Source organism: Colossoma macropomum, unplaced genomic scaffold, assembly GCF_904425465.1.
Source record: "Colossoma macropomum unplaced genomic scaffold, Colossoma_macropomum, whole genome shotgun sequence".
Lineage (NCBI taxonomy): Eukaryota > Metazoa > Chordata > Actinopteri > Characiformes > Serrasalmidae > Colossoma > Colossoma macropomum.
Genome location: NW_023494785.1, coordinates 43,917,406 through 43,936,325, shown reverse-complemented (window position 1 = coordinate 43,936,325; position 18,920 = coordinate 43,917,406). Strand labels below are relative to the sequence as shown.

Genomic DNA, 18,920 nt, shown 5'->3' with positions numbered 1-18,920 from the left:
AATGCATACATTTTCAACACCTGTTGTGTTGATTTAAAGGTTTTAAAGCTTTGTCGCCCCCTCTGGTGAAAATGGAAACTGAGATATACAAATCAAATAAAATCAAGTCACACTTATTGTCACATCACATTTACACAGGTGGAAGGTGAGTGGAAATCATATATTGAATTTAATATATATGTAAGATTATATAAGATGTAATATAAGATATACTGAATATAAAAGTGTAAAACATCTGGTTTTATAATGAAAAGCCACTGAAAATTTCATCTTAATTTCTCAATTTTTCAAAGCTGCATATTTACCCAGTCCTATTGGTTCAATTCATTTCTCTAAACACAAACACACATACAATTTAAGACAGTTATTACAATCATATAAAAGGGGGTCAGGGCTGCAATCAGCAGGGCCAGAGTTAGAAGGCCCAGAGCTGGATGTGCAAATTCCGTGTGGTTCCGGTATTTCGGATTTTTGCAGTCTGGACTATTCGGGTCCGGTCTAGTGTTATTCTTGTTGGCCTCGAAATGGACGGGAAGGCAGTCACCTTCGAGTTCGTCACAGGCTAGAATGATGTACTTCGTCTCTGCGATGACCTGTCATTAGAGGTGAGTAATGTGATATTGTTAGCATGATAAATCACGTGACATCTTGAGTTCCTCTAGAACACTGTACAACTGCATACAGCACCCAAACATATTATCTGTCCAAGCTCCGCCCACAAATGCTTTCGCTAGCTACTGTTTCGCGACTGGACAAGCTTTAGAAAAGCACTGGATGGAAATGCATTCAGCATTATGATGAACAGTTTCTGTTAATATACGTACATTTAATTATTGTATTGTTTTTAATGCTTTCTATTATGAACATAAAACAGATCAGGTGAATTTTTTGTTGTGCAATTGAGGTTTATAGAAACATTTGATTGATAGTCTGGCTTCATCGGTTTAGATCTTGGTAGCTAGCTAAATTAGCGTCTTAGCCCACACCACTATTTACTGTAGCAGTGTTGAAGATATTGTTATGTACAGTCTGTTCTACAGTTTCTCATTAGGTTGAATGAATAACCGACTCTAAATGTAGGTTTTGTGATATAAACTGAGTCTGTTCTACAGTTTCTCATTAGGCTGAATGAATAACCGACTCTAAATGTAGGTATTGTGATATAAACTGAGTCTGTTCTACAGTTTCTCATTAGGCCGAATGAATAACTGACTCTAAATGTAGGTATTGTGATATAAACTCAGTCTGTTCTACAGTTTCTCATTAGGCTGAATGAATAATCGACTCTAAATGTAGGTATTGTGATATAAACTGAGTCTGTTCTACAGTTTCTCATTAGGCTGAATGAATAACCGGCTCTAAATGTAGGTATTACCCACTAATTTGTCACATTTCCACTAGTTTAGTAAAAAAAATAAATTATCAAAAATGCTTATTTACACTATTAATTTTTAAGTTTTGCAGCTTTTTTTTTTAACTGAGCTCTATTTAACTGGTTAATTTTATCCACCCAAGTTGTTCACAAATTTCAGAAAATCTAAATTTCATGTATCAAAAAAATGTTTTTTTAGTTTCATGATCACTAAATTTTTGCCATATCGCCCAGTCTTACCCGTTTTACTTTGCAGTTGTTGTCCACGTACACTGTAGTGAATCTGAACTCTTGTTTGCTGATGCACATATTATTACGATATGTTTTACCCCCAGAAGGAGAGCACACATTGTCCACTCTCTGTTTATCAGAATAGGGCAGGAAAGACTGGATCGGTCGGTCACAGGTCCCGATTTGCTGAATAAAAGCCTGCCATCGGTTCTGGTCCAGGGTTTCTGGAGTGCCTGAGCGCACATGCTTGTTCAGGAATCTGTTGTAGGCGTTGGTATTGTCTGAGTGCATGCAGGGGTACGGATTGTACTCCAGCGTTGGTGATTCGTTAGCCAGAGAGGCGCCGACCCACATGGTCACTATGATGAAGAGCAACATAATCCAGCTGTTACCTGAAAAAGGGCATGAAAGTAAGGGATGTAAATCTGACCTCACAACAAAATAACAAACTTTCCCCACAATTCAGTTCAATTTGATTGAAGGAACTATTTACACGGTGGTGGAATATAAACAATGTGTTTATTTATTCATTTATGTATGTTTTGACCAAAAGGCAAGCTCATGCTTTATTTAGTTTTATTAAAATCCACTATAATATTTTAAAATCAATGCATTTTAGTTTCCATAAAAGATCTTTCATTCACCAACATATACATAAATTGTCTTTTGATTTGTCTACATTGCTAATTCATTAAGTTACATTACCTGTGTTGAGCGATAGCCTAGAGCACTGTTATCCCACCATTTAATGACCTCTGTTTTCTGTTAGCAAAGCACTTCCTCTTCTCAGAGTCCAGAAAGTGATCTTTCTCGGTCCAGCCCACACTGACCTCACTTACGGGAACTCCTGAGAACAACAAGGCACAGAGTGCTTTTATCTTCCCCCTCAGAAGTATTCCAGTAAGCCTCTGTGAAAATGTCTGGACATATACAACCTCAAGCAAAGGCCAAAATCCAATCGGCGTGCTTTAACTGTGTTACATATTTAAGTGGTTGTTCACTGTTCACAGTGGTGGTGATAGGAACCAGACGTCCACCTCTAAAAGCTCCCTCACAGAAAGTTACCACATGAAATGGTTATGAATTCACTGCCTGATGACTGAGACACTGTTTTATGATAGTCTTGTGAAGACTTTGTTCTTAAACTCCATTCATGGTGGAGGGATACATAATATGCAGGGTGCTGTGAGGCAAAACAGTCCCCAAAGAAAATTTATTATTTCAGATTTTCCACTATTTTCCATCATCAACATTCCATATAAACTCAGAAGACTCGTGTAGGTTCACTGGTGGTTCTGGATAGTAAATAAAATGTCTATATTTGTGTTGTAGTCATGGCGACCCCTGGTTCCTATCACCACCACTGTAAAGACATCTGAACCATTTCACACCAAACCACTCTGAATGAAATTTCTAAATAATCATTGGAATTTCCCCTTTAAGTGAGGAGGGTCTGGCTGCAGACATGCACCCTCAGTCTGACATGCACTGCCAGCCTATTAATGACGTCAGTGTCGCTCTGCCACGACAGTCAATGGAACCAGAATTCTTTCCAAGTCATTTTGAGACGTTTATTTTGGTCCATTCATCATGAAATTTACACACAATGTAAAGGGCAACAGGCATTTTCAAATTATGTCAAAAATTTAAAAAAAATGGAGATACGAGGTTTTCTTCCGACAGAAGCAATATATTAACGTTGTCATACTGATAATAAGGTAATTAAATATGGAAACTATCAAAATAAAACCTACCACAACGACAAGCATGAATTCATTCATCAAACAATCAGGCTACCACTGAAACTCATGAAAGCCATGCTGAAGACAATAACTGTTAAATAATCAAATAAAACCTGATGGTTTCGCTTCCTAGCAAGAATTGGCTTGATGGTTGCCATTAGAGACCACTAGGCAATAAACAAATGTATCTGGAATCAGTCCCAAAACATCTGATTAAATTATTTGAATCCTTTACACTGTGATATCAACTCATCAGGAAAACACAGAATACCATTAGCGACTACTGGACACCACCAGGAACCAGCAGACACTTTTAATGGGTTCTATGACTTTTTTCAACAGGGAAGTAGATTAAACTGAATTCTCTGGCTGTGTTACGGACAGAAAATGGATGAAGTGATGATATCGCTAAGCAGAAACAACCAGAAGTTACCGTGCCGTTGGGCTGCTTCTGCCAGACTCTATTGCTTTAAGTTGTATTGAGTTTTTGATTACATTTTTGCATGTCTGTGTTTGTTTATGTGCAAAACAAACCACAAACACATATTAATAGTGTTCAGATGTTCACACAAGCTCACAGACTGTTTGCTTCCACTGCCCTGTGTTCCATTCGTAATGTTTGCGTCTCTATGTTTGCACTATGTCCAGTTTTTATCGCGTTAGATAAGCTGGAATTTTGACCTTATTGTTCTTGTAAACGTCATTGCATTACATTTAGACAGAATGACATTAGAGAAGGTGAGCAGTTTACTGTTTACACAAAGCAAATGTAATACAGCACAGTGCACTGAGTATATTAGTTTACTTATATTGCAGGCAACTTTATGAAAAACACCCAGTGTCAATCGGTGATGAAAGTGCTAGCCCATATGGAAAAAAATATATTCTAAAAATGTTTATCAAATATATTTTTGCAGTTTATGAAAATGGCCAAAAATGTATTTGTTAAATATATTTTTAAAATGCATTTATTTGTGTTTATTATATTTGTTCCATTGTGTGTAATGAAGGTTACAGATGTAACTAAACGTTCTGACGTCTGTGATCTGCACTGTTCTTTACATTAACCGTTACGTCTGCAGTCAGACTCTCACACACAATGTATTTCACATGAACAAGATATTAAATCATAACTGCATTTTCACAGAGTATCAATACCCACAACACTCGCTTCTGTCCTGTTAAAGGATCATTAGATCATATTTACAATGAAGATACTGGAAATTAATTTCTAAAGGAATCAGACAGTGAAGAGCATCAGACAGGATTTTGGCTACTTTCATACATTTTCCATTGTATTTGATAAACAGATTTACATACAGTTATTTTTGTATAGTACATTTCTATGTGTAATATTTCCCCATACATTTTATAATATATTTGGTTAATACGGGAATAAATCCTGAAATGCATTTTAGTGTTTGGAATGTATTTCAGCGTAGACTGCAGTGTGTTTGACTATTTGTGTTTCAAATATATAAAAATACATGTCCAAATATTTTTTTCCATATTGAAGGCCTTCAGTTCTGGGCCATGAATGTCAAACCTCAGTCAAAAAATTAAGGAAAAAAAACACACCTATACATTAATGCTAATTTCTGTTAGCAACACGTATGCTAACCCTAAACTAACGATAATGGATAACATTACATGACATGATTAACATAACATTTTTTGGCTTTTTTTTTAGCTTAATCACAGATATTTGAAGCTTGTGACAGACATTTTCATATTTCTGAGCTTGTATTTATCAGTTATACAGTGACTCTTTCACTAAAGAGCCCTGGCATAGAGCTGCCGCCGCTGTTTTCCATTCCTAACAACTAACTGGAACACTACTTAGACTATGACTCATATTCATAGTGACGTATCTAGAACTTCCAGAAGGCCTAGAGTGATGTTTTTTTTCTCCTGTTGTAAACCAAAGCATGATTGGTTGATTCCTCTGTCATTTCTTAGTTATGTTGGTAGTTGATCTAACGTCCAAGGCCTTCATTCCAGCTCCTGAAGTCCTGACTAATGAAGTCCCAACCAGCTTGGCTCTATCTTCCTGCTGGGCATTTAAAAAAATGTAATACTTTTATTTCCGACAAAAAATTGAACAAGAAACAAGACTATTACTACAATAATTAGGGTTTTAATTCAAGTATGATTCTATTGGCTAAAAATCAGATGTATAATTTACTTCTCAGAAATTCTCTGAAGGCCTTGAAGGTCCAAAAGCTCCCCCACTGCCATACTGGAAGCGGTGCTTTCACTATTGCTCAGACAGAAATTGCTGAAGAAAGCACTTCAGGCTCATTTCCCTTATCTGCTTCTGATCTGCAAAAATGTAAAAACTGTAGTACAGAAAAACTCCTAAGCTCATCCCTGTACATGCACTCACACCCTTAATCATCCTGCTTTCTTCCTGTTTTATGTTTAGTTCTCAGAAGGGCTTTCAGAAGCCAGTGGTCAGCAGTTTTGACCTTTATGCACTTCATGGGCGCTTTGCTTCTCTTCTTGTTTTTAATTTCTGGGCTGGTTTTAAAATTTTAAGGCCACTTTTGTCCCAAGGTAACACTCCATCAAGCTAAGGACAGATGCCACCCAAAGCCCCAAAACAAAGCAAACTTGACAGTCCTTCTTATCCTCAGTTACCTTGTTAGTGTGATGCACCTTGTTCAGATTGTTTCACATGTGATCTACACTTCCTGATAAAGAGCTAAATATCAGTTATCGAGTCTCAGTTGTGAGCAGTTTAAAGGTGAGTGTGAACCTTTTTATCAAACTAAACTGCCTTGGCAAGATGTTTAGTGCAGACATATGATAAAATCTAAATATAAAATCTAATGTTATAAAATCTAGATAAAATCTAAACGTTAGCCAATTTAAAGTGATTAAAGTGAACGGCATTCTGGAAACTATGTTTACATTAATCACACCAGGGAAACTGTTTAGTCACTCGACGTTAAACATTGAGGAAGAATGTTTAGCCACTGAAGCTGCCCCATCAGATGAGCTACTGCCAAAGCTAACACTGGAGCTAATCAGAGCAATGTTACTCTAATAATTCAGACTAATTTACTGCTATACTGGAAAAAAAACAGAACAGGTCAATAACTTCACAACTTTGTAAGGTTAATTTTTTGCCATATATTCATAAACCTGCACCGGCTGCACATTTCATTTAATTGCAGGGTTTAATAAAGAAGCATTTACTAGTGAACAAGTACTGGTGCATTATTAGGTGCTAGTGGTTCCCCAATGGAGAAGAGGTAGTAATCATGAGTGTAACTTTGTTTTAGAAAGTGCGGAGGAGGAGGTTTAGAAACGTGCAGGATTTGTAGAGGCAGTAAAATGTCAAAACAGACTTACATCCCAATCCAAAACTCTAGTGAAGTCCCACATCTCTCAGGTAAAGTTGTCAAACGTTCAGTTAAGGCTAACTGGTAGCATCTGTAACACCTTGGCTAACAGACTAAAAGGTTCAGCACAAATAAACACTGAGACGCCCACAGAGGAGAACATCTAAAACATTTTATTAAACTAAACTGGCTTTACAAGATGTTCAGTGCAGACATGCATGTTTAAGAACTGATAAAATCTAAATGTTAGCCAATTTAAAGCAATTCAGGAATACATTCTGGACACCATGTTTACAGTAATCACACCAGGGAAACTGTTTAGTCATTTGACATTAAACATTTCAGGTTTTCACGTCTAATAAGGAACAGTGTCTGAGCGACTGAAGCTGCACCTTCAGATTTAGTAGTGCAGCATCCCTAGTCTAAACTCTACACCCACTACCCTTCCATCAGGGAACAGGAAGATCATGGAGAAACATAAATACAGTAAATTAACATGAAAATGAACAGCAAAACACAATTTACTGCATATGATACAATTCATTATAATTTAGAGAAACAGTCATAAATATATAATTATAGACATTTTTTACATCCAGTGCCAGTGGCTGTCAGCATAGAGGTGTGTCCTAAATGCCACCCGGTACTGGGACACTCCTCAGATCCAACAATCACCCCTAATCAACAATTTCACAGTCAAATAAACTTCAAACAGTGCAATGTACAAATGTATATTACAAGCCATATGTCATGTGGTTGCAATGGAATGGGCACAATAAATTACCTTTATTGATGCAACCATGCATCTAGCTGTAAATTAAGTAAGTAAACTTTTTAGTGTTTTAATGTAAAATATGATGATTTTCTGTGTGAACAGCTGTTCAGAGCTGTGTTTGCTGGTCATGTATGAGTTTCTGAGCTCAAAATGAGCTAAAATGGTCACCGAAACATTTGGTCAAATTTCAGTGGTGTTATCATTGTTTTGGTAGTGACAAAATATGATGTTTAGGTTTTAATCTGAAGTCCAAGTTAAAAGTCCGAAACGTGATTTTTAACTCGCGTTTTTTCATTTCAGAATTTAAAATGCCAATTCAGCCAATTAAAGACTGAGTAATGTGGTTCATATTGTGACTTTGGCTGATAGACAGTGGTAGAGTTTCATGTGTTCATTTTGCCCACTCAATGTGTACATTTTACACTTTTTAAAAAAAAAAAGGTCAGCAAATTGGCTATAAAGAAAGTAGAATTGGACATATGAATTGATGACTGTTGCATTCCTAGTAATAAATATAAATCTTCAGCTTTACCTGTGCTGTTCCGGCAATACACAGGACTGAACAGGTAAAATCTTCAGAGGACAGTGAATATCATCATCATAGAAAAATGGAAAGACTTTCTCAGTGAATCTGTGTTTTATAGTGTGTAAGTGTTTGTTAGTGAGAGAATCAGTGAATGACAGTTTTCCTTGGTTCCAGTCCAGCTGTACTGTGATCCTCCGGAGTTTGTGTTGTATTGGGAGGGGAGTGCGTTTTCCTGTTAAAGTACCTGCTGCATATACACCGTTATACAACAGCATCCCCCACATTCCAACCCTGGAGTCTACGTTTCCTTTCCTACTAGCAAACTCTTCAATCACACCCAGACCCCAGAATTTACTGTCTCCAACTTCAACATCCCAGCAGTGCAGCCCTGAGTTAAAGCCCACCGATCCCAGGACAAAATGCTGATAATCAAATCTCTCTGGATTATCAGGAAGCTGCTGTCTCTCATCCCCAAGTCTCACAGTGGTCAGTTCATCAGACAGGATGAGTTTAGGATGAGCAGTGTTGGGGTCCAGAGTTACAGGAGCTACAAAACAACAAACAGAACATGCATCAGGCATATAAACACATACAAAACTGAGTTGAATTGGCTTGTAGCTTCAGTTGTCAAGATGAATAAATTCACTTCTGTAAAATCACTACTGTGAGCCTCTCCTTCTGAAGGGATGTCAATTCTCTTTCGTCTTGTGTTCGAGATCCACCTATGGGAGGGATATCAGTAGCTGAGCTCTGAGAAGCATCTAACTGCACCAAGTCTGACTTGAAAGACAGGAGCACGTGTCCAATGCTGAAGGAGGTCTGCCACACCCACAGGCATATAGGACCGAGTCACACTACCACTACCTCGTTTCACATGTACAGCTCGACCCGATTTCCTTTCGGCTTTCAACTGTCCATGGAAAGACGCATCCCTTGGGATCAGCCTTCACCGGGCATGAGTGTCCGAGAGAGATAAGCTGTTTTGCCTACTTGCTATCCACTCTTGCTGGCAGGGAGGTCCCACAACAGAGCCATAATGCCTATATGCCTGACTATAACTACTGCAAATGGATATTACATATGTATTAGGCCCTGCTTGTAGGGTATTTATGATAGGTATGCTACTTCAGTATGTACAGTAGCCTGCTGCTTCATGGAGTAGTAGTAATATGGCTGTGCACAGTAGTTTGTGTAGAGCACAATAGCATAGCTATACCTTAGCCACACAAATAACAGTAAGTAAGGGTTTTATTTCATATTTATATTATAATAATTATTTTATTTATTTTACTGTTTGTGTCTCTAGAAACATGTGATGTGAAGTTAGCTTCCTGGAGTGGGTTTTAAACATAGAATGCATCTGTAGCTTGGTGGGACAGCATGTGTGCAAGTGGGCATTTTATTATCCAGAGGGATGGCATGTTATCATCCAATTGGATGATTTTTGTCCAATTGGAGTGAGGCGTGTTTGGCATCCAGTGACATAAGCTTTCCTTCACTGTTCATGAGAACAGGCTTATGTCACTGTTTTACTGCTCTAACGAATCCTTTAATATTACATTTGAAGTGAAAGTTGTTGATAGAGTGATTCACATCAGTGTTGTTGCCCAGTTCTGTGATTCTGTAAGCCTAAATTTGCAGTCTAATAAATTAAAAGCTGTTTTAATTATTAGGTTGCTCTTCATGCCTCTCAGGGGAAACCTGTGGTTCACCATTTAAACCATTACACATTAATTAACTAAATCAGGGCACTTGATTTAGCCGACTCATTCCTCTGTAAGCCTCTTCGTAACCTCCTGCTGACCGGAGGTTTGTCTGGTATGGTAATTTTGGGGGTCTTTCTGTTGCTCTCCCTGCCTTAGCCTTTCCATGTATGCACATGGAAGGGCAAAGAGGTCACAGAACAGAGCCAAATATAACTTACTGCAAATGGAAACAAAATATTTTTGTTGAAAGAAAAGTCTTCCTGACTGAAGTAGAGTTTGCTAGATGCGTCGACTGGAATGTGGTTCTATGGACAGAGCTTCTCGGCAAGAAATACTCAAGGTGGCTTTTGTGTAAAAAGAGGTAAGGACCTCATCCTCACTGTTGAACATGATGAAAAATCTGTTTGTCATCCAAAAGCCACATGGTGTCATGGACTTTGCATGAAGTTCCAGGAGATTTTCAATGGAAATCTGTGAGCTCAATGACCACAGAGTGAGAAACTTGTTGAAAAGCTGTGGTGTGAGCTGAAGAAGAATCCAAAAGAGAGGACCTCCAGATCTGGAGTATCCAGACAGGTTCTGTACTGAGGAGTGCTCTCAGACTGCATGTTCTGTATTTTCCAATCTCATCAACTATTACAGGAGAAGAACTGTTGCTGTTACATTGGCAAAGAGATACTAAATGCAGGGGTGTCAATAATTAAGACGTGTGACTTTATTCAATTATTTTTTGATGGTTATTGTTTTCTTAGACTACATTTACTAAATTTAAGAATTTCGAAATTGGTTATCCTTCATTAAAACAATAAAAATACACTTAATTTCTCCTAAGACAAAGAAAAGTTGATCTTAAGAAAACGATTCTTTGGGTTGTGACTAATCAGATCCCTCTATACTTCTGTACTTGGTTCGGGTTCCAGCACTGTTTTACAAAAACCTGGTTGTTCAATATCGCTGCAGATGATGTAGAACCTTGTGAGCCACGTTACCACATCCTCACTCACTCACTTCGGAATACAAACATTCAAATGTGCAAAGTTCAAAAAATGCAGGAAAAACGAAGATAAAAACTTACAACACTGAACAATCTCCTTCATCTTCTGCCAGACTGTGAACTTCAGGTTGGCCAGGTGTTTTGCCACATGAAGCAGCTCTACTGAAAGCTTCTCTGGATCCTGCAGTTTGTGCTGGGCTCTGGAAGCACATTTAGGATTTAGTTAAGCTGAAGGTCTTAGAACCACAGAAAATAGAGAGATAGAAGACAACACCACTCACCTTTCCAGTGTGACCTTGTAGTTCTGTAAAACAATCAGGGTAACATCAATGAATGTGTAATGGAAGAAATATTATTTATTTATTATTACAAAAGTATTATATTTGTCTGTGCCCTGTCAGAAAAAGGTTCTGTGCAGGTACAAACAATGTAAACATAACCTGAAAGGTACAACAGTGGTTTTGGGATCTAACTGTGTGTCTTTGATAACATTATTCCCAGGATAAAGGTATGTTTTTGTACCTTTTCATAACCTAATGTTTAGAACAGAACTATAAAACAAAATAGCCTGGGGTCAAGACAAAAAAATCAAATGTTAAAAAAAATGAATTGCAATGGAATATGGTACAATTACGTTTCCTAAATAAACTTTGGCCGTCCTTACTTGTACGAATGAGACGTCTTCAGCTCCCATCTGTTGTTCTACGGCTCTGATTGTGTCTGAAAGTGCTTCTATCTCTCTGCTCATCTTCTCAATCTTCTCCTTCATCATCTGACTCTTCTGCTGCTCTTCCTCCCTCAGAGCTGCTATCCTGGCTGCCTCTTCATCTCGTAGAAACTGGTGGAGCTTCTCAAACTCCTCCTTAATCTGCCTCTCTGTGTCCTGGGACTGAGTCTGGAAATAGAGAGTAACTCAAAAAGATGAATGATATTCAGAATCATAATCTCTGAATCTCAGTAGTTCTTCATTCTTACCTTAATATGTTTAGCAGCCTGATCCCAGTTCAGTTTGCATTGTTTAAAGATCTCCTGTTTCTCCTTTAGGAACTCAAGTTTAGTCTGAAAAATCAGATAAACAGCACTTAAAGCTCTCATCTCTGAGAGAGAGGAGAAAATCAAGCTGCTTCAGATCTGAAAACATCCACAGGTGTTTCTGTCCATCCTTCCACTGTGAGAAGACGACTCAGCGCTGTGGGTCTGAAAGGAAGTGTAGCTGTCAAGAAGAACCTCACTGAGAAAAGGAGACGGACACATCAAACAAAGAAGCTGAACGATGGACTGACCACCCCAGAGTCCAGACCTCAACACCACTGAATGTGTTTGATTACTTCAGAAAATGATCAACCAGCTTCTAAGACTGAACTTTGGAGGCGTGTCTGCAGATTCTTTGAGGAACTGAAAGTGAGTCTCCTGAAAAGAATGGAAGCTGGAATAAAGGTAAAGAGAGACTCACTGAACACTAATCACTGACCCCTGACTACTGTGGGTTTCTGTCACTGAAAATGACACTCTATCATTGAGTGGATCCTACAGTGTGGGTCCACTTCTTCTGAGTGAACATGTTAACATTCTGTTACAGGGTTATTAAAAAGAACTGAGAGTGTTTTCTGTAGAGTCTTTGCACTTCTCACCCTCTTTCTTACTCTAATTGAGTCTATGATGTTAGAAACAAAGCCCTGGTGAGCTAAAATATGAACAAAAAGCAGGGAAAATGAAATATGAAAAACTGCTGCCCTCCAGCATTTTAGTCAGCATGTAATTTCAGCCTACCTTGTATTCCTGCGCTACCTCCTGAAAAGCACAGAACTTGTGGTTGGTGTGCTCTTCAGAACCACAACAATCCACACACACAGGCTGTTGATCGTCCAGACAGAAGAGTCTGAGTTCCTGACTGTGCTGACTGCAGAGCGTCTCAGCCTTTCCTGTTAGGTTCCTTAAAGAGAAGTTTAATGGAATGTTCAGTGAAGATTTTCTCCTACAAACCGGACACTCTCTGGATCCTTTGATGACCCAGAACTGCTGCAGACACAATTTACACGCTCTGTGACTGCAGCTCAGAAGAACAGGATCACTGAAGATTTCCCAGCACATGGGACAGGAGAGCTCATCCTCGGAGAGAGAAGCCATTTTTCTGTAACTGACAGGCACCTGTTTTTTTGTGGGAATGAATCCTAATTTCCACTCTGTTTTCAGACGTGTTGCTCAGATGTTCCTTCCTTGCTTTACATCCGAATGTTCTGTTGTTGCAGCTCTAAGCTGTTCGTGTCGTCTCAGGATTATCTTACATGGTAAATAAAGGCGTGTCTGGAATGCTGTCAGGGTGGACACAGGTGACATTTGGCTCTCTGATTTTGATCTTCACTCTTGAGATTCCTCACAGAGGCTGCCCAGAAGCAATGCAGTTCCACATATGGGCCTCCTGTGCTGAGCATGTTTACAGTATACAGTTTTTCTTTCGTTTACACAGAAGCCATATTGTCAAACCAGCTAACACACAACACTAAACAGACGCTTGCTGGTGAAAACAATGCACTTTGTAAAGGGTCAAAAAAATCAACAAACGACAACAAAGCAAACTTTTCTAATGCTGCAACTTACAATCAGAAGAGTAAATTGCTTCACTTTGTAAATAACAACCAAAAGAACCACTAAAAACAGGTTTCAGTTTAAACCTTTTCAGCATTCATTAGTGCTGTATGTATGTGCTGTTCTATCTGCTCATACTTTACTGTAAATAAGGCTGGAATATTTAAGAATATTGCAGAGTGAAAACTATTCTTTTCTCCTGAGTGTTATATTTTTCAGAAACACATTTTATTTCAGTGCAATCAAAAATATTACAAACAAATAAAAGTAATGTTTTTTCCCTTTGTTTTCTCTTGACACAAAGGCGAGAGTGGTGGAAGGCAACATTGTCCCAAAAGCCAGGGTACTCGTCATTAGGGGGTAAACTGTGTTCGAGGAACCCAAAGAGAAGACCCTAGCTTACATACTACACCATACTGAAGTGAAATTTCCAGTGAAATTCAGACAGAAGTAGAAACAATATCATCAATCAATCCGTCAATACGTTGTAGCATCCATTTTATATTTTTTAAAATTCTCAATAGGTAACTCTGCAATTGTACAAATAGTCTTTACACAAGAGCAAACTTTTCTTTTCCTTATATTTATTTATTTTGGGAGGATGGCAGATGTTTTACAATCTCAATAAATAAGTCTGTCATTGTGTAAATCAGCTTTACATGATGATAGTCTTACCTGTTACCTACTCCTCAACTGATAAGCACTGTCTACAGTCTGCTTTATCTATGCTAACAATCAGAAACTGCCGGAAAACAATTTCTCAGGCAGTGAATTCATAACCATTTCATGTAGGAACTTTCTGTGAGGGAGCTTTTAGAGGTGGACGTCTGGTTCCTATCACCACCACTGTGAACAGTTCTGACTCGGCAAGTTTCTCTAGAACGGAGAGTTTCACACCAAACCGCTCTGTTTACATCTGAACCATTAAATTATGCAGAAATGTTAAAGAATATGTGCCGCCCCCCCTTTACTGCTGTTTGTTTGTTGTTTAAAATGTCCCTATTAAGGCATGTGACTCTTTCTTAAAGATATTATCAGTGCTTTAACAGCGGGAATTCCAGCACCGTGGAGAAGGATGCCTGTCTGAGTCACTCTGAGAAATCCGGCCCATGAGCTCTATTGCTGGTAGAGCTTTAATTGTTCTGAAATTTTGATCGGGACTCAAATACAGCCGAAAGTACTGAACTGACACTCAGCATTGGGCTTTGACCCGACAAAATTCTGTCCAAACCTGACTTGACCCAAACATCATGGATGAGGATAACAGAATTCTCTCTGGGCCCATCATCACCTACAGTGTGGAATAAAACCTGACAGGACGGTGCTGGTGTCCTAAAGAATTGTGCTACCTTGACGAAATATCCTACCCTAAATATCCTAAAATAATCTAAACACAGTGAATATGGATCTAAACACAGTGAATATGGATCTAAACCTGTTGAATTTAACTAGAACTCCTCAGCTTTCCTCTTTTCAGCCAGACATCCAGCACTCAGTAGCTGATAAATCATCTTCTCACTAAGAGATCTGATCGCTTAAATCCGCAGAAGCCTTTGTGGTCATCTGGGCCATGACTTGCAGAAGTTTGTGAATCCCTGATGCAGAGGAATGACTGTTTTATTCTGTTTATTCTGGTTTTGTTGACATTCAGTAATACCTCAGTGTCCAGTTATCTCAGCCAGAGGCAAGTCCTCTGAAGCTGTCCTGTGGTGCCTGGCACCAAGACGCTAGGAGCAGGTCCTTTAAAAAGTCCTTTAAGCATCTGTGGGATGCGCTGGAACAGCAAGTCCAAACCACGGTGGCACCTCAGGACTCAAGGATCTGCCGCTAATGATGCTCTGCTGGGGTTCCAGCAGGTCCATCTCGCAGCTTGCAGGACCTAAAGGATCTGCTGCTAACATCTTGGTACCAGATACTACAGGGCAGCTTCAGAGGACTGGTAGGGTCCATTTAAATGATCTTGGTGCACCAAGACGTTAGTAGTCCCATAAGTTGTGAGGTGCTGCCGCCATGGATCAGACTTGTTGTTCCAGCACATCTCACAGGTGCTTGATCAGATTGAGATCTGGGGAATTTGAAGGTCAGAGCAACATCTTGCGTTCTTCCTCATGTTCCTCAAACTGTTCCTGAACATTGTGTGGAGTGTGGCAGGCTGAAAGAGGTCACTGCCATCGGGGAATACTTTTGCCATGGGGGTAATATAACTTCTTCATCAGTCCAAGGTCCAGCTCTGACACTCACGTGTCCATTGTAGGAGCTTTTGATGGTGGTCAAGGGTCAGCATGGGCCCCATGGACCAGAATCAGATTTAAAAACTATTCATTGCTACACCTCTTACAGTATGTATATAATTGGTATTTACAAATCATCAGATGCAGTAGCATCTCTACTTGTGCTGTTCCAGTAATACAGAAGACCGAGCAGGTAAAATCTTCAGAAGAGAGTCAATATTATCAACATAGAAATATGGAAAGACTTTCTCAGTGAATCTGCGTTTTGAAAGTGAGTAAGTGTTTGTTAGTGAGAGAATCAGTAAATAACAATTTTCCTTTGTTCCAGTCCAGCTGCACTGTGATCCTCTGGAGTTTATGCTTTATTGGGAGAGGAGCAGGTTTTTGAGGTGAAGCAGCTACAGCATATGTACTGTTATACAACAGCATCCCCCACATTCCACTCCTGGAGTCCACATTTCCTTTCCTGTTAGCAGACTCTGTGATCACACCCAGACCCCAGAATTTACTGTCTCCAACTTCAACATCCCAGCAGTGCAGCCCCTGAGTTAAAGCCCACCGATCCAAGAACAAAACGCTGGCAATCGAATCTCTCTGGATTATCAGGAAGTCTCACAGTGGTCAGTTCATCAGACAGGACGAGTATAGGATGAGCGGTGTTGGGGTCCAGAGTTACAGGAGCTACAAAAAACATGTTGAAGATGCATCACGCACTTATAAGTATACAAATCTGAACTAAATTTAGTCAGCTAGTTACCTCAATTGGCAAAATTAATAACAACTGTCATAAAATGAGCCTCTACCTTTTGAGGGACATCAGCCTACAAAAGAAGCTTTTACCCTTGGATAAAGTGGAAAACTTTTAGTTTTCACTAAAATACAAATGCAGAAAATGGTGATAGGCACAGATTTTTCGACTAAGTGAAAGTGAAGCACTAGCAAAGGGGACTTGTTTCTGCGCAATCTAATCAAAACATCAGATTTTAAGATTTTAGACTGATGTTCTCAGGAGTCTCAGGAGTTGGATGACGGCAAAGTGAGAAGGACTTCATGGGCCATTAAATGGGCCAATGTGTGCTCTGTCTCTGAACTGCTGGGGCCACAGCCACATACAGTTGACAGGACAAAATGTTGCCATTACTGTAACCCAAATTTTTTTAAACACTTGAGTGGGGCGATCCACCTATGGGAGGGATACCTGTATCTGACCTGTAAGCGTCTAATTAGGCCGATAAGTCTGGCCAGACAAACAGGAGCGTGTGTCCAATGCTCATGGAAGGCCTGTCCCACCTGCAGGCCTTTAGGACCCCGTTACGCTACTTATCCTCAGTGAACATATTTGCTTCTTGTGCTGATCTCTCCACTTGAAGTTTCAGAGGACTGTGGTTACAGTAATAGTAACCTGTTGATCTCTTTCTTGTGTTCAAGTTCGAGATTGACTTATGGGTGATATGGACAACTCCCTGGTTGCCCCATATGGTCAGAGTGAGGCAATTGGAGCTAGAAAAGGATTGTCACCTCATAAAGGTGTTGTTTGACACATCCTGTCTAATAGGTCTCTGTACAACCCAAAAGCAGGAACTACCAGTGTCCTAGTGACATCAAGCCAATAGCATCTCACAAAAGTGCAAGGAGAGCCAAACAAATCTCCTGTAATGAGACCCCCTGAAAAAGGGCCCTGGACATCATCAGCTGGGACCCTTTGGAAGCATGGCCTCAACAAGCCAGTGAGATAGGCGTTGCTTCAAAATAGTCTTTCCCGTATGAGGGGGTGCCCAGGAAATAAACAGCTGTTCACTCTGCCTAAAAACTTCAGTCCTGTCCAAGTACACTGGGAGGGCCCACAAAGGACAAAGCACATTTAGCTTCTTGTCCACCGTGGAGAAGAAGGGTAACCAGTGCTAAAGCTCCAGTGCACAGAGGGTGGGCACCCCTGTAAAGGGTGGGGCTGTTTCCCCAGGTGAGAGTTTTTTCTTCTTCACTTGGGGGAGGAAAACTCAAACATGTGTCCAGTAGGCTGGTAGCCTGAGAACCTGGACTTGACTCTCCCTGAGGCTGTGCATTAGGCAGGTGTCTTCCTCTTGGGGTCAGAGGAGATGGGGCCAAGGTGTTTTTTTGGCCACAGCCATGGCGAAGGATATTGTTCCCCAGGCCTTGGGTGAGGGGCCAGGCTGCTGGCTGGGAGGCTTGTTGCTTGGCCTGCCTGAGCTCTGCTGGACATGGTCCATAGGAGGGATTGTATTGGCTGCATGGGAGAACAGTGGATGTGGTGCTACTTTCCAGGAAAGGCATAGCTTAAATGTCTCATCCACTTTTTTAATCACATCTTTGCTGCATGAGGGCTACAGCTGGGTCAAAAAGAGCCTGGCCTGGTTCCACAGGGGTCCCTGCAATGCGTCTCTTCTCACTGTCAGACAAGCATTGCGCAGGACGAGACTATTAACAGTGTCAATCCCCTTCCATAAGGCAGGGGAGGGGAAGCCCTTTTCCAATTACTTTCCGATATCCTCCATAAGTTCAACTTGATAGGCTGAGAGGAGGGATGAGTCATTTAGTGCTCTCACCACTAGGGATGAAGCTCTGTAAGAAGCCTGGTGAATGGAAGCTGAGAATCGGTCCATAATATTAGGAAGGACAGGCTTAAATTTGGTTCTATGGTCAGAGGACATAAAATGGACTTTCTTGTCAACAAATGGTCAAGGTTGGTTTGGTGTAAAAAGAAGAAAAGAACCTCATCTCCACTGCTGATTATGACGGAGGATCTGGCTCACAAAAAATGTTCAGTGACCACATAATCAAGATTTTAACACGGCCGTCCCAGCACTCTGACCTAAACCCCACAAAAAGCTGTGGAGTGAGCTGATAAGAGAGGACCTCTGTGGAGGACCTGGAGAGTTTCTGTATTGAGATGTGGTCTCAGATGGCTTGCTCTGTGTTCTGTGTTCTCCAATTTAATCAAGTATTATAGAAGCAAGACTGATCAAGACTCAGTGCAGATGACGCCAATGGTTATGACATCTGGTTTAGTTCAATTATTTTTTGATAAGGGTTTTGTTCCCTTAGATTAAATTAACTAATTTTAAGACTTAAGAACTCCTGATTCTTGATCCTTTACAAGAAGATATTCAACACTTCTTCTCTGTGTCGTAAACAATCAGATCTTGATCTTCTTGTTTTGAGGACAGTTGTCTTTTACAGATAACAATCTGGCTTTTCAACATAGCATCAAATGATGCAGAACCTTGTTAGTCACGTTGCCAGGTCCTCACTCACTCAAAAATACAGATGCAATGAAAACGAAGGAAACTAAATAACAGGAACTTACTAAACTGAACAATCTCCTGCATCTTGTTCCAGACTGAGAACTTCAGGTTGGTCAGGTGTTCTGCCACAGGGAGCAGCTCTACAGA

General features: G+C 40.0%; 1 protein-coding gene and 1 long non-coding RNA gene across 2 annotated transcripts; both read right to left on the bottom strand.

The window, feature by feature from the left end:
• Positions 1 to 150: 150 nt before the first annotated feature.
• LOC118814432 lies at positions 151 to 1,723 on the bottom strand. Its single transcript, XR_005007720.1, has 2 exons — positions 1,613 to 1,723; positions 151 to 593 (listed from the first exon to the last, which is right to left on the bottom strand). It is a non-coding gene; the product is annotated as an uncharacterized LOC118814432 (long non-coding RNA).
• A 5,844-nt stretch (positions 1,724 to 7,567) lies between these two features.
• Positions 7,568 to 12,956, bottom strand: LOC118814424 (E3 ubiquitin-protein ligase TRIM39-like). Its single transcript, XM_036580028.1, has 6 exons — positions 12,464 to 12,956; positions 11,669 to 11,752; positions 11,358 to 11,588; positions 10,975 to 10,997; positions 10,775 to 10,893; positions 7,568 to 8,540 (listed from the first exon to the last, which is right to left on the bottom strand). Exons 1-6 carry the CDS (start codon positions 12,818 to 12,820, stop codon positions 7,996 to 7,998), a joined length of 1,359 nt encoding a protein of 452 aa, XP_036435921.1. The 5' UTR covers positions 12,821 to 12,956; the 3' UTR covers positions 7,568 to 7,995.
• Positions 12,957 to 18,920: the final 5,964 nt, after the last annotated feature.

Coding starts and splice junctions, on each gene's coding strand:
- LOC118814424 (XM_036580028.1), bottom strand. CDS start 12,820: ATGGCTTCTCTCTCCGAGGATGAGCTCTCCTGTCCCATGTGCTGGGAA. Junction 10,998..11,357: donor AAGACGTCTCATTCGTACAA/GTAAGGACGGCC, acceptor ATTGTTTTACAG/AACTACAAGGTCACACTGGA. Junction 10,894..10,974: donor TACAAGGTCACACTGGAAAG/GTGAGTGGTGTT, acceptor ATGTGCTTCCAG/AGCCCAGCACAAACTGCAGG.